This window comes from Pseudophryne corroboree, chromosome 3 (assembly GCF_028390025.1).
Source record: "Pseudophryne corroboree isolate aPseCor3 chromosome 3, aPseCor3.hap2, whole genome shotgun sequence".
In the NCBI taxonomy this organism is placed as follows: domain Eukaryota; kingdom Metazoa; phylum Chordata; class Amphibia; order Anura; family Myobatrachidae; genus Pseudophryne; species Pseudophryne corroboree.
In genome coordinates, this window is record NC_086446.1 from 1,986,041 (window position 1) to 1,998,279 (window position 12,239).

General features: G+C 47.7%; 1 protein-coding gene across 1 annotated transcript in view; it reads right to left on the reverse strand.

The window, feature by feature from the left end:
* Positions 1-12,239, reverse strand: part of LOC135054487 (uncharacterized) — a 181,573-nt gene that overhangs the window by 81,825 nt on the left and 87,509 nt on the right. The window contains exons 8-10 of the mRNA XM_063957594.1: positions 11,885-12,092; positions 7,263-7,366; positions 7,025-7,136 (exon numbers count right to left, since the gene is read on the reverse strand). Coding sequence (XP_063813664.1) covers positions 7,025-7,136; positions 7,263-7,366; positions 11,885-12,092 — 424 coding nt within the window. The remainder of the gene's footprint in view (positions 1-7,024; positions 7,137-7,262; positions 7,367-11,884; positions 12,093-12,239) is intronic.

Consider the following 12,239-nt stretch of genomic DNA (forward strand, 5'->3'; position numbering starts at 1 on the left):
GAATGGAACATCAGATAAGGGCTATTTCAGGATAAAGCCGCCAATTCTGACACGCGCCTGGCCCAGGCCAGGGCCAACAGCATGACCACTTTCCATGTGAGATATTTTAACTCCACAGATTTAAGTGGTTCAAACCAATGTGACTTTTGGAACCCAAAACTACATTGAGATCCCAAAGTGCCACTGGAGGCACAAAAGGAGGCTGTATATGCAGTACCCCTTTTACAAACGTCTGAACTTCAGGGACTGAAGCTAGTTCTTTTTGGAAGAAAATTGACAGGGCCGAAATTTGAACCTTAATGGACCCCAATTTCAGGCCCATAGACACTCCTGTTTGGGGGAAATGTAGGAATCGACCCAGTTGAATTTCCACCGTCGGGCCTTACTGGCCTCGCACCACGCAACATATTTTCGCCAATTGCGGTGATAATGTTTTTGCGGTTACATCCTTCCTGGCTTTGATCAGGATAGGGATGACTTCATCCGGAATGCCTTTTTTCCTTCAGGATCCGGCGTTCAACCGCCATGCCGTCAAACGCAGCCGCGGTAAGTCTTGGAACAGACAGGGTCCTTGCTGGAGCAGGTCCCTTCTTAGAGGTAGAGGCCACGGATCCTCCGTGAGCATCTCTTGAAGTTCCGGTTACCAAGTCCTTCTTGGCCAATCCGGAGCCACGAATATAGTGCTTACTCCTCTCCATCTTATCAATCTCAGTACCTTGGGTATGAGAGGCAGAGGAGGGAACACATACCCTGACTGGTACACCCACTGTGTTACCAGAGCGTCTACAGCTATTGCCTGAGGGTCCCTGGACCTGGCGCAATACCTGTCGAGTTTTTCCCAACGGTTTATAATCATGTGGAAGACTTCTGGGTGAAGTCCCCACTCTCCCGGGTGGAGATCGTGCTGAGGAAGTCTGCTTCCCAGTTGTCCACTCCCGGAATGAATACTGCTGACAGTGCTATCACATGATTTTCAGCCCAGCGAAGAATCCTTGCAGCTTCTGCCATTGCCCTCCTGCTTCTTGTGCCACCCTGTCTGTTTACGTGGGTGACTGCCGTGATGTTGTCCGACTGGATCAACACCGGCTGACCTTGAAGCAGAGGTCTTGCTAAGCTTAGAGCATTGTAAATGTCCCTTAGCTTCAGGATATTTATGTGAAGTGATGTCTCCAGGCTTAACCATAAGTCCTGGATATTCCTTCCCTGTGTGACTGCTCCCCAGCCTCGCAGGCTGGCATCCGTGGTTATCAGGACCCAGTCCTGAATGCCGAATCTGCGGCCCTCTAGAAGATGAGCACTCTGCAACCACCACAGGAGGGACCCCTTGTCCTTGGTGACAGGGTTATCCGCTGATGCATCTGAAGATGCGACCCAGACCATTTGTCCAGCAGGTCCCACTGGAAAGTTCTTGCGTGGAATCTGCCGAATGGGATTGCTTCGTAGGAAGCCACCATTTTACCCAGAACCCTTGTGCATTGATGCACTGAGACTTGGCTCGGTTTTAGGAGGTTCCTGACTAGCTCGGATAACTCCCTGGCTTTCTCCTCCGGGAGAAACACCTTTTTTTTCTGGACTGTGTCCAGGATCATCCCTAGGAACAGAAGACAAGTCGTCGGAACCAGCTGCGATTTTGGAATATTGAGAATCCAACCGTGCTGCAGCAACACTACCTGAGATAGTGCTACACCGACCTCCAACTGTTCCCTGGATCTTACCCTTATCAGGGAATTGTCCAAGTAAGGGATAACTAAAATTCCCTTCCTTTGAAGGAATATCATCATTTCGGCCATTACCTTGGTAAAGACCCGGGGTGCCGTGGACCATCCATACGGCAGCGTCTGAACTGATAGTGACAGTTCTGTACCATAAACCTGAGGTACCCTTGGTGAGAAGGGTAAATTTTGACATGAAGGTAAGCATCCTTGATGTCCCGAGACATCATGTAGTCCCCTTCTTCCAGGTTCGCAATCACTGCTCTGAGTGACTCAATCTTGAATTTGAACCTCTGCATGTAAGTGTTCAAAAAATTTTAGATTTAGAATCGGTCTCACCGAGCCGTCCGGCTTCGGTACCACAACAGTGTGGAATAATACCCCGTTCCCTGTTGCAGGAGGGGTATCTTGATTATCACCTGCTGGGAATACAGCTTGTGAATGGCTTCCAAAACTGTCTCCCTGTCAGAAGGAGACATCGGTAAAGCCGACTTTAGGAAACGGCGAGGGGGAGACGTCTCGAATTCTAATTTGTACCCCTGAGATATCACCTGAAGGATCCAGGGGTCTACTTGCGAGTGAGCCCACTGCGCGCTGAAATTCATTGAGACGGGCCCCCCACCGTGCCTGATTCTGCTTGTAAAGCCCCAGCGTATACTGAGGGCTTGGCAGAGGCGGGAGAGGGTTTCTGTTCCTGGGAACTGGCTGATTTCTGCAGCCTTTTTCCTCTCCCTCTGTCACGGGGCCGAAATGAGGAACCTTTTGCCCGCTTATCCACGAAAAGACTGCGCCTGATAATACAGCGTCTTCTCATGTTGAGAGGCGACCTGGGGTACAAACGTGGATTTCCCAGCTGTTGCCGTGGCCACCAGGTCTGAAAGACCGACCCCAAATAACTCCTCCCCTTAATAAGGCAATACTTCCAAATGCCGTTTGGAATACGCATCACCTGACCACTGACGTGTCCATAACCCTCCACTGGTAGAAATGGACAACGCACTTAGACTTGATGCCAGTCGGCAAATATTCCGCTGTGCATCACGCATATATAGAAATGCATCTTTCAAATGCTCTATAGGCAAAAATATACCGTCCCTATCTAGGGTATCAATATTTTCAGTCAGGGAATCCGACCACGCCAACCCAGCACTGCACATCTAGGCTGAGGCGATTGCTGGTCGCAGTATAACACCAGTATGTGTGTAAATACATTTTAGGATACCCTCCTGCTTTTTATCAGCAGGATCCTTAAGGGCGGCCATCTCAGGAGAGGATAGAGCCCTTACAAGCGTGTGAGCGCTTTATCCACCCTAGGGGGTGTTTCCCAACGCACCCTAACCTCTGGCAGGAAAGGATATAATGCCAATAACATTTTAGAAATTATCAGTTGTTATCGGGGGAAACCCACGCATCATCACACACCTCATTTAATTTCTCAGATTCAGGAAAACTACAGGTAGTTTTTCCTCACCGAACATAATACCCCTTTTTGGTGGTACTCGTATTATCAGAAATGTGTAAAACATTTTTCATTGCCTCAATCATGTAACGTGTGGCCCTACTGGAAGTCACATTTGTCTCTTCACCGTCGACACTGGAGTCAGTATCCGTGTCGGCGTCTATATCTGCTATCTGAGGTAACGGGCGCTTTAGAGCCCCTGACGGCCTATGAGACGTCTGGACAGGCACAAGCTGAGTAGCCGGCTGTCTCATGTCAACCACTGTCTTTTATACAGAGCTGACACTGTCACGTAATTTCTTCCAACAGTTCATCCACTCAGGTGTCGACCCCCTAGGGGGTGACATCACTATTACAGGCAATCTGCTCCGTCTCCACATCATTTTTCTCCTCATACATGTCGACACAAAAGTACCGACATACAGCACACACACAGGGAATGCTCTGATAGAGGACAGGACCCCACTAGCCCTTTGGGGAGACAGAGGGAGAGTTTGCCAGCACACACCAGAGCGCTATATATATACAGGGATAACCTTATATAAGTGTTTTTCCCCTTATAGCTGCTGTATAGTTAATACTGCGCCTAATTTGTGCCCCCCTCTCTTTTTTAACCCTTTCTGTAGTGTAGTGACTGCAGGGGAGAGCCAGGGAGCTTCCCTCCAACGGAGCTGTGAGGGAAAATGGCGCCAGTGTGCTGAGGAGATAGGCTCCGCCCCCTTATCGGCGGCCTTATCTCCCGTTTTTTTATGTATTTTGGCAGGGGTTAAATGCATCCATATAGCCCAGGAGCTATATGTGATGCATTTTTTTGCCATCCAAGGTGTTTATTATTGCGTCTCAGGGCGCCCCCCCCCAGCGCCCTGCACCCTCAGTGACCGGAGTGTGAAGTGTGCTGAGAGCAATGGCGCACAGCTGCAGTGCTGTGCGCTACCTTGTTGAAGACAGGACGTCTTCTGCCGCCGATTTTCCGGACCTCTTCTGCCTTCTGGCTCTGTAAGGGGGCCGGCGGCGCGGCTCTGGGACCCATCCAAGCTGGGCCTGTGATCGTCCCTCTGGAGCTAATGTCCAGTAGCCTAAGAAGCCCAATCCACTCTGCAAGCAGGTGAGTTCGCTTCTTCTCCCCTTAGTCCCTCGATGCAGTGAGCCTGTTGCCAGCAGGTCTCACTGAAAATAAAAAACCTAAACTAAAACTTTCACTAAGAAGCTCAGGAGAGCCCCTAGTGTGCACCCTTCTCGTTCGGGCACAGAGATCTAACTGAGGCTTGGAGGAGGGTCATAGGGGGAGGAGCCAGTGCACACCAGATAGTCCTAAAGCTTTCTTTAGATGTGCCCAGTCTCCTGCGGAGCCGCTATTCCCCATGGTCCTTACGGAGTCCCCAGCATCCACTTAGGACGTTAGAGAAATATATATATATATAAAAAAAAAAAACCTCTCTCCTTGAAGAGAGATGCAGTTCCCTTCAATAGGGAACTTTGTCTCTCCGATGATATGTAGCCCTGTCCCCCTTTTATAGTTAGGTTGACGCAGCCACTCTACGTATTAGTTTTAGTCAGGAGCTCTGCACCTCCAGCACAATTTTTCAAACTGAGGGAGGAGGGATGTAAAGGGGGAGGAGCCGGCTGTGCAGACAATGCTAATTTTAGATTGTGCCACACCTCCGGCTGCAAGCTTCACACCCCTACTGTATAGGACTCCAGTGTCCCCTAGTGGATGAAAGAGAAAAGTACAAACCAATCAGCTTCTGTTATTTTTCAAACACAGCCTGTAAAATGACAGAAACTGATTGGATTGTAATTTCTCTCTTTCAAAGATTTAATAAATCTCCCCCATGTTCTCAACCCATTGATTAGTACAGGAATATAGGAGATAAAACAGACAAAGTGGGGAGGAGACTGGTCATATCTCTGACATGATGAGAGGGGGAGAGCAGGAGTATAATAGGGGCTGATGGCTTCTGATGTATGAGATACACATGAGAGTGTGGGGAGGAGACTGGTCAGATATCTGTGCTGGTAACACACAGTGACATGATGTGAGGGGGAGAGCAGGAGTATAATAGGGGCTGATGGCTCCTGATGTATGAGATACACTACAGAGTGTGGAGAGGAGACTGGTCAGCTCTCTGGGTAGGTAACACACAGTGACATGATGTGAGGGGGAGAGCAGGAGTATAATAGGGGCTGATGGCTCCTGATGTATGAGATACACCAGAGAGTGTGGGGAGGAGACTGGTCAGATCTCTGGGCTGGTAACACACAGTGACATGATGTGAGGGGGAGAGCAGGATTATAATAGGGGCTGATGGCTCCTGATGTATGAGATACACCAGAGAGTGTGGGGAGGAGACTGGTTAGATATCTGGGCTGGTAACACACAGTGACATGATGTGAGGGGGAGAGCAGGAGTATAATAGGGGCTGATGGCTCCTGATGTATGAGATACACCAGAGAGTGTGGGAGGAGACTGGTCAGATCTCTGAGCTGGTAACACACAGTGACATGATGTGATGGGGAGAGCAGGAGTATAATAGGGGCTGATGGCTCCTGATGTATGAGATACACCAGAGAGTGTGGGAGGAGACTGGTCAGATCTCTGGGCTGGTAACACACAGTGACATGATGTGAGGGGGAGAGCAGGAGTATAATAGGGGCTGATGGCTCCTGATGTATGAGATACACCAGAGAGTGTGGGGAGGAGACTGGTCAGATCTCTGGGCTGGTAACACACAGTGACATGATGTGATGGGGAGAGCAGGAGTATAATAGGGGCTGATGGCTCCTGATGTATGAGATACACCAGAGAGTGTGGGAGGAGACTGGTCAGATCTCTGAGCTGGTAACACACAGTGACATGATGTGATGGGGAGAGCAGGAGTATAATAGGGGCTGATGGCTCCTGATGTATGAGATACACCAGAGAGTGTGGGAGGAGACTGGTCAGATCTCTGGGCTGGTAACACACAGTGACATGATGTGAGGGGGAGAGCAGGAGTATAATAGGGGCTGATGGCTCCTGATGTATGAGATACACCAGAGAGTGTGGGGAGGAGACTGGTCAGATCTCTGGGCTGGTAACACACAGTGACATGATGTGATGGGGAGAGCAGGAGTATAATAGGGGCTGATGGCTCCTGATGTATGAGATACACCAGAGAGTGTGGGAGGAGACTGGTCAGATCTCTGAGCTGGTAACACACAGTGACATGATGTGATGGGGAGAGCAGGAGTATAATAGGGGCTGATGGCTCCTGATGTATGAGATACACCAGAGAGTGTGGGAGGAGACTGGTCAGATCTCTGAGCTGGTAACACACAGTGACATGATGTGATGGGGAGAGCAGGAGTATAATAGGGGCTGATGGCTCCTGATGTATGAGATACACCAGAGAGTGTGGGAGGAGACTGGTCAGATCTCTGGGCTGGTAACACACAGTGACATGATGTGAGGGGGAGAGCAGGAGTATAATAGGGGCTGATGGCTCCTGATGTATGAGATACACCAGAGAGTGTGGGGAGGAGACTGGTCAGATCTCTGGGCTGGTAACACACAGTGACATGATGTGATGGGGAGAGCAGGAGTATAATAGGGGCTGATGGCTCCTGATGTATGAGATACACCAGAGAGTGTGGGGAGGAGACTGGTCAGATCTCTGGGCTGGTAACACACAGTGACATGATGTGAGGGGGAGATCAGGAGTATAATAGAGGCAGATGTCTCCTGACTCCCCCACTGGGCAGATACATTTCCCTCATTAGTCTGTACTATCAGAGGAGGGTGTAGTATAAGAGATTGCTGTAGTGACTGAGGAAGGAGAATATGTGACTTCTGTAATAAGTGTTTATTACTCACCTGTGCTGATATCTGTAGGGATCTCCTCCTCCTTACACTGCTGATCTCCCCGCAAATACATCTCGTCTTCTCCCTCTATAACTTCTATTTTAATACCACTCAGGTCATCATCCTAAATAACCCCAAAATCAATAAAAAAGCACATTATTAATAGTACAATATCAGTTTATAAGACAGATACAGCTCCTCTACACATCATATAGTGACAGTCATTTTGGTGACCCTAAATTCCACCTACCTGATCATCCTCCTCCTGTGGGATTGTGGGATCCTCCTCTGTACAATCCTGGGAATACAGAGGACGGGGACATCTCTCTGGGGTATCTCTGTTACTGGGCCCATCTGTAGGAGACACACAGTGACTGAGTACAGTGTATATACAGTTAGGTCCATAAATATTGGGACATCGACACAATTCTCATATTTTGGGCTCTATACACCATCACAATGGATTTGAAATGAAACAAACAAGATGTGCTTTAACTGCAGACTTTCCGCTTTAATTTGAGGGTATTTACATCCAAATCAAGTGAACGGTGTAGGAATTACAACGGTTTCTATATGTGCCTCCCACTTTTTAAGGGACCAAAAGTAATGGGACAAACTAAACAATCCTAAATCAAACTTTCACTTTTTAATACTTTGTTGCAAATCCTTTGTAGTCAATTACAGCCTGAAGTCTGGAACGCATAGACATCACCAGATGCTGGGTTTCATCCCTGGTGATGCTCTGCCAGGCCTCTACTGCAAATGTCTTCAGCTCCTGCTTGTTCTTGGGGCATTTTCCCTTCATCAAGTGAAATGCATGCTCAATCGGATTCAGGTCAGGTGATTGACTTGGCCATTGCATAACATTCCACTTATTTACCTTAAAAAACTCTTTGGTTGCTTTTGCAGTATGCTTCGGGTCATTGTCCATCTGCACTGTGAAGCGCCGTCCAATGAGTTCTGAAGCATTTGACTGAATATGAGCAGATGATATTGCCCAAAACACTTCAGAATTCATCCTGCTGCTTTTGTCAGCAGTCACATTATCAATAAATAAAAGGGAACCAGTTCCATTGTCAGCCATACATGCCCACGCCATGACACTACCACCAACATGCTTCACTGATGAGGTGGTATGGTTTGGATCATGAGCAGTTCCTTTCCTTCTCCATACTCTTCCCATCACTGTGGTACAAGTTGATCTTTGTCTTATCTGCCCATAGGATGTTGTTCCAGAACTGTAAAGGCTTTTTTAGATGTTGTTTGGCAAACTCTAATCTGGACTTCATGTTTTTGTGGCTCACCAATGGGTTACATTTTGTGGGGAACCCTCTATATTCACTCTTGTGAAGTCTTCTCTTGATTGTTGACTTTGACACATATACACCTACCTCCTGGAGAGTGCTCTTAATCTGGGCAACTGTTGTGATGGGGGTTTTCTTCACCAGGGAAATAATTCTTCGGTCATCCACCACAGTTGTTTTCCGTGGTCTTCCGGGTCTTTTGGTGTTGCTGAGCTCTCCGATGTGTTCTTTCTTTTTAAGAATGTTCCAAACAGTTGATTTGGCCACACCTAATGTTTTTGCCATCTCTCTGATGGCTTTGTTTTGATTTTTCAGCCTAATGATGGCTTGCTTCACTGATAGTGGCAGCTCTTTGGATCTCATATTGACAGTCGACAGCAACAGATTCCAAATCCAAATGTCACAGCTGGAATCTACTCCAGACCTTTTACCTGCTTAATTGATGATGAAATAACGAGGGAATAGCCCACTCCTGTCCATGAAATTGCTTTTGAGTCGATAGTCCCATTACTTTTGGTTCCTTAAAAAGTGGGAGGCATGTATAGAAACCGTTGTAATTCCTACACCGTTCACCTGATTTGGATGTAAATACCCTCAAATTAAAGCGGAAGGTCTGCAGTTAAAGCACATCGTGTTTGTTTCATTTCAAATCCATTGTGGTGGTGTATAGAGCCCAAAATATGAGAATTCTGTAAATGTCCCAATATTTATGGACCTGACTGTATGTGATTATCAGATGAGGTGTGTACAGTAACCTAAGCAGTCCATAATATGATAGGGAAAGGGTGACTCCCTATGCTGCATTTACTGCGTATATAAGGAGGTATTTATTTTAATGTTCTTACATTACAGTTATTGTAGTACAGCAATAAACAGGCTAGATCAGTGGATCCCAAGCTCGGTCCTCAAGGACCCCTAAAGGCTCCCGTTTTCCAGTTGACCTGTGGATCTTTAAAATGTGACAGTCGGCGGCACACACTGCCTCTGCCGGCTGACCTAGAAATATGAACCAAATGGGAACCACGGGGCTAGATCAATGGGAAATGCTCTTCTGTTCTCGGTCTGTTCTGGATTGAGCACACCTTCTTCAGGCTGAAGTGGACATTAGCCGATTCCTGCACCAGGCGCCGGTGCTGGAGAATGGTGGTGGCAGTGAGTTACCGGCACACTAAGCAGTGGGAGGAGCCAGTGTCAGGCGGTTACTGATGGTGAGAGGGATCCCTAGGTGTGGTGGAGTAAGCCTGATGAAGTTACTCAGGGGCCAGTAACCACCCACTAGTCTATCAGTGCCAAAAACCTGTGATTGCCCGGCGGTGTGAGGTCATCTGGTCCCAATACTAGAAAAGAATACCAACTACAAAAAGTTGTGTTAAGCACTATGGAGTATACAATATTATGGTCATAATGTGAAGGGAAGAGAAGATCGGCAGATGCAGAGGGTGCGATAACCAAAACGCAGACTAGATCCACCACTGGTTTGAGCTTGGAAGGAGACTCGTAGTCAAAAGGACTATGACGCCGCATCTGCTTTACCAGGCATGGGAGCTCAGACGGACTGTGACCAAGATATCAAATACTATGGAAAATAATGACCATCACACTTGTCTGGGGTTTAAATGGCTAAACATTCTTGCAGTGTAAAAAGTTACGGAGAAGAAGCTTCCTCTTTAAATTTCCTCATTCCTTCTTTAGCCTCAATGCCATAATTTCTTTCAGTAGATTGGAACTTACAGGGGTGCAGACTGCCTTAGCGGTCTTGCCAAGAGAGACCGTGGTCTTTGCAAACTAAAGACTACTACAACTAAAAGGGTGAAAGATGTCGGGCCACTTTAATAAAAGGTGAAAGCTTCTTCTAACTGTAGAATCATGGAAAGCACTGGCTCACCTTGAGTCCAGATGTATAATTCCAACCTTTGATTGCTTCGACCTTGACAGGACCCTTCCAAAGATTGGATCCAGAAATGACATAGACAGGAAAAGGAAGGTGTGCTTGATCAAAAAGATGTTTCTCCAACTTACAGTACAGGTGGTGTCCTCTGAGATGAAATGGGACCTCTTTGACATGCTCTTTTATGACTCTCAAGGCCCGAAAATGAGTTGCACACGCTACCGACGTCGGACTCAATGGAGCAATTTTTTTACTTCTGAGAATGTGTCTATGCTGCACGGAGCATGCATCCAATGAGCGTCCACAGATTCAGAGCTGCATTTGAGATGCATGGATTTAAAAATGTCTTGAAAATGCAGACAGGTTTCTGGGCGGTGAGCAGTGACAGGGTGACAGTTCTTGGGAAGTGACAGGGCGGCAGTTCCAGGGTGGTGGCAGGGAGGCGGTTCCTGGGAAGTGACAGGGCGGCAGTTCCAGGGTGGTGGCAGGGAGGCGGTTCCTGGGAAGTGACAGGGCGGCAGTTCCAGGGTGGTGGCAGGGAGGCGGTTCCAGGGTGGTGGCAGGGAGGCGGTTCCTGGGAAGTGACAGGGCGGCGGTTCTTGGGAAGTGACAGGGCGGCGGTTCCAGGGTGGTGGCAGGTAGGCAGTTTCTGGGAAGTGACAGGGCGGCAGTTCCAGGGTGGTGAATGGGAGGCGGTTCCTGAGCGGCGCCAGGGAGGTGTTTCCTGGACGGTGCCAAGGAGGCGGTGGTAGGGAGGTTGCTTAGCGTACACACGGAGGTGGTCCATCTTATGGATGTTATGTTATGCTCACATAGAAGGCCATACTCGAACAGGCTGATGCAAGTTTCAATGTTACGACCGAATGGTGTCCTCCATAGACGCACCATTGGTATTTCAGCATCTAAGGGAAAATTGGACCGACATATCATCTAGTCGTACAGTTGGCCGTACACACTACACGATGTCCACCAAATTGCATACACACTAGACGATGTCGATGATTTGTCATTTCAATACAGCAAATCGTCCCAATTTCACTCTAGTGTGTAGTCTGGAAAAAGGAGAGTCAGGGTAGGCTTACCTTCATTAACTATCTTTCTTCACCATCCATAAGGTCCACAGGGGAGACAATGAGCTCTAGGTGGTGGTATAGGACCGGGCACGATACAGTTAAGATTTAAGGTATCCCAAGGTTGCTCTGGTAATAAAGCATGGTGCCAAAAGGTTTCTTAGATGAAAGGAGACGGGTCTCGGGTAGAGATAGCTGGGATATACATTTGCGGGGTGGAAGCCTCATAGGTAACAGTTTATTAAAACAGCCCCTTTCCCTTGCAATGTATGCCCTCTGCATCTTGGACAAACCTACCGTAGGACCTATTTCCCACAGTGTTAATTGCTCACCAGTACTCACTTGTGGCGTGCTATTGTACAGGTTTATAATAAAGACTAGCGGTTTTGCATTCAATATTATGGCCACTTAGTAAATCTAGCCTTGACCTCCATCCCCGTGCAAATACACCAGGTACACAATCAGGGAAACAAGTAATGAAAACTGCAAGAATAGTCACATACAAAACACAAATCGGGGCAGCCGGTATAGCAGGATCATCAAGGTCACCAACCGTGGTCTGAGCCGGTGACAATGTGACTCTTCTCTGTATTACGTGCTTATTACTCACCGGCACATATTTCTGTAGGGCTCTCCTCCTCCTTACACTGCTGATCCCCCATAACATACGTCTCTTCTTCTTCCTCTGTATCTTCTGCCTTCATATTAGTCACATGCGTCTCTTCTTCTTCCTCTGTATCTGTTGCCTTTATATCAGTAACATTTGTCTCTTCTTCTTCATCTGTATCTTCTACCTTAATATTTATCAGGTGTTCATTCTAAATAACCCCAAAACAAGAATAAAACAACAGTGTAATTATGTCTAATAATATTAATTGGGATCAACCAGTACAACACAATCACGCCGTTAGCGCACTGGCTCCAAAACCCGGTCCTCAAGGCACGCCAACAGCCCTGGATTTAAG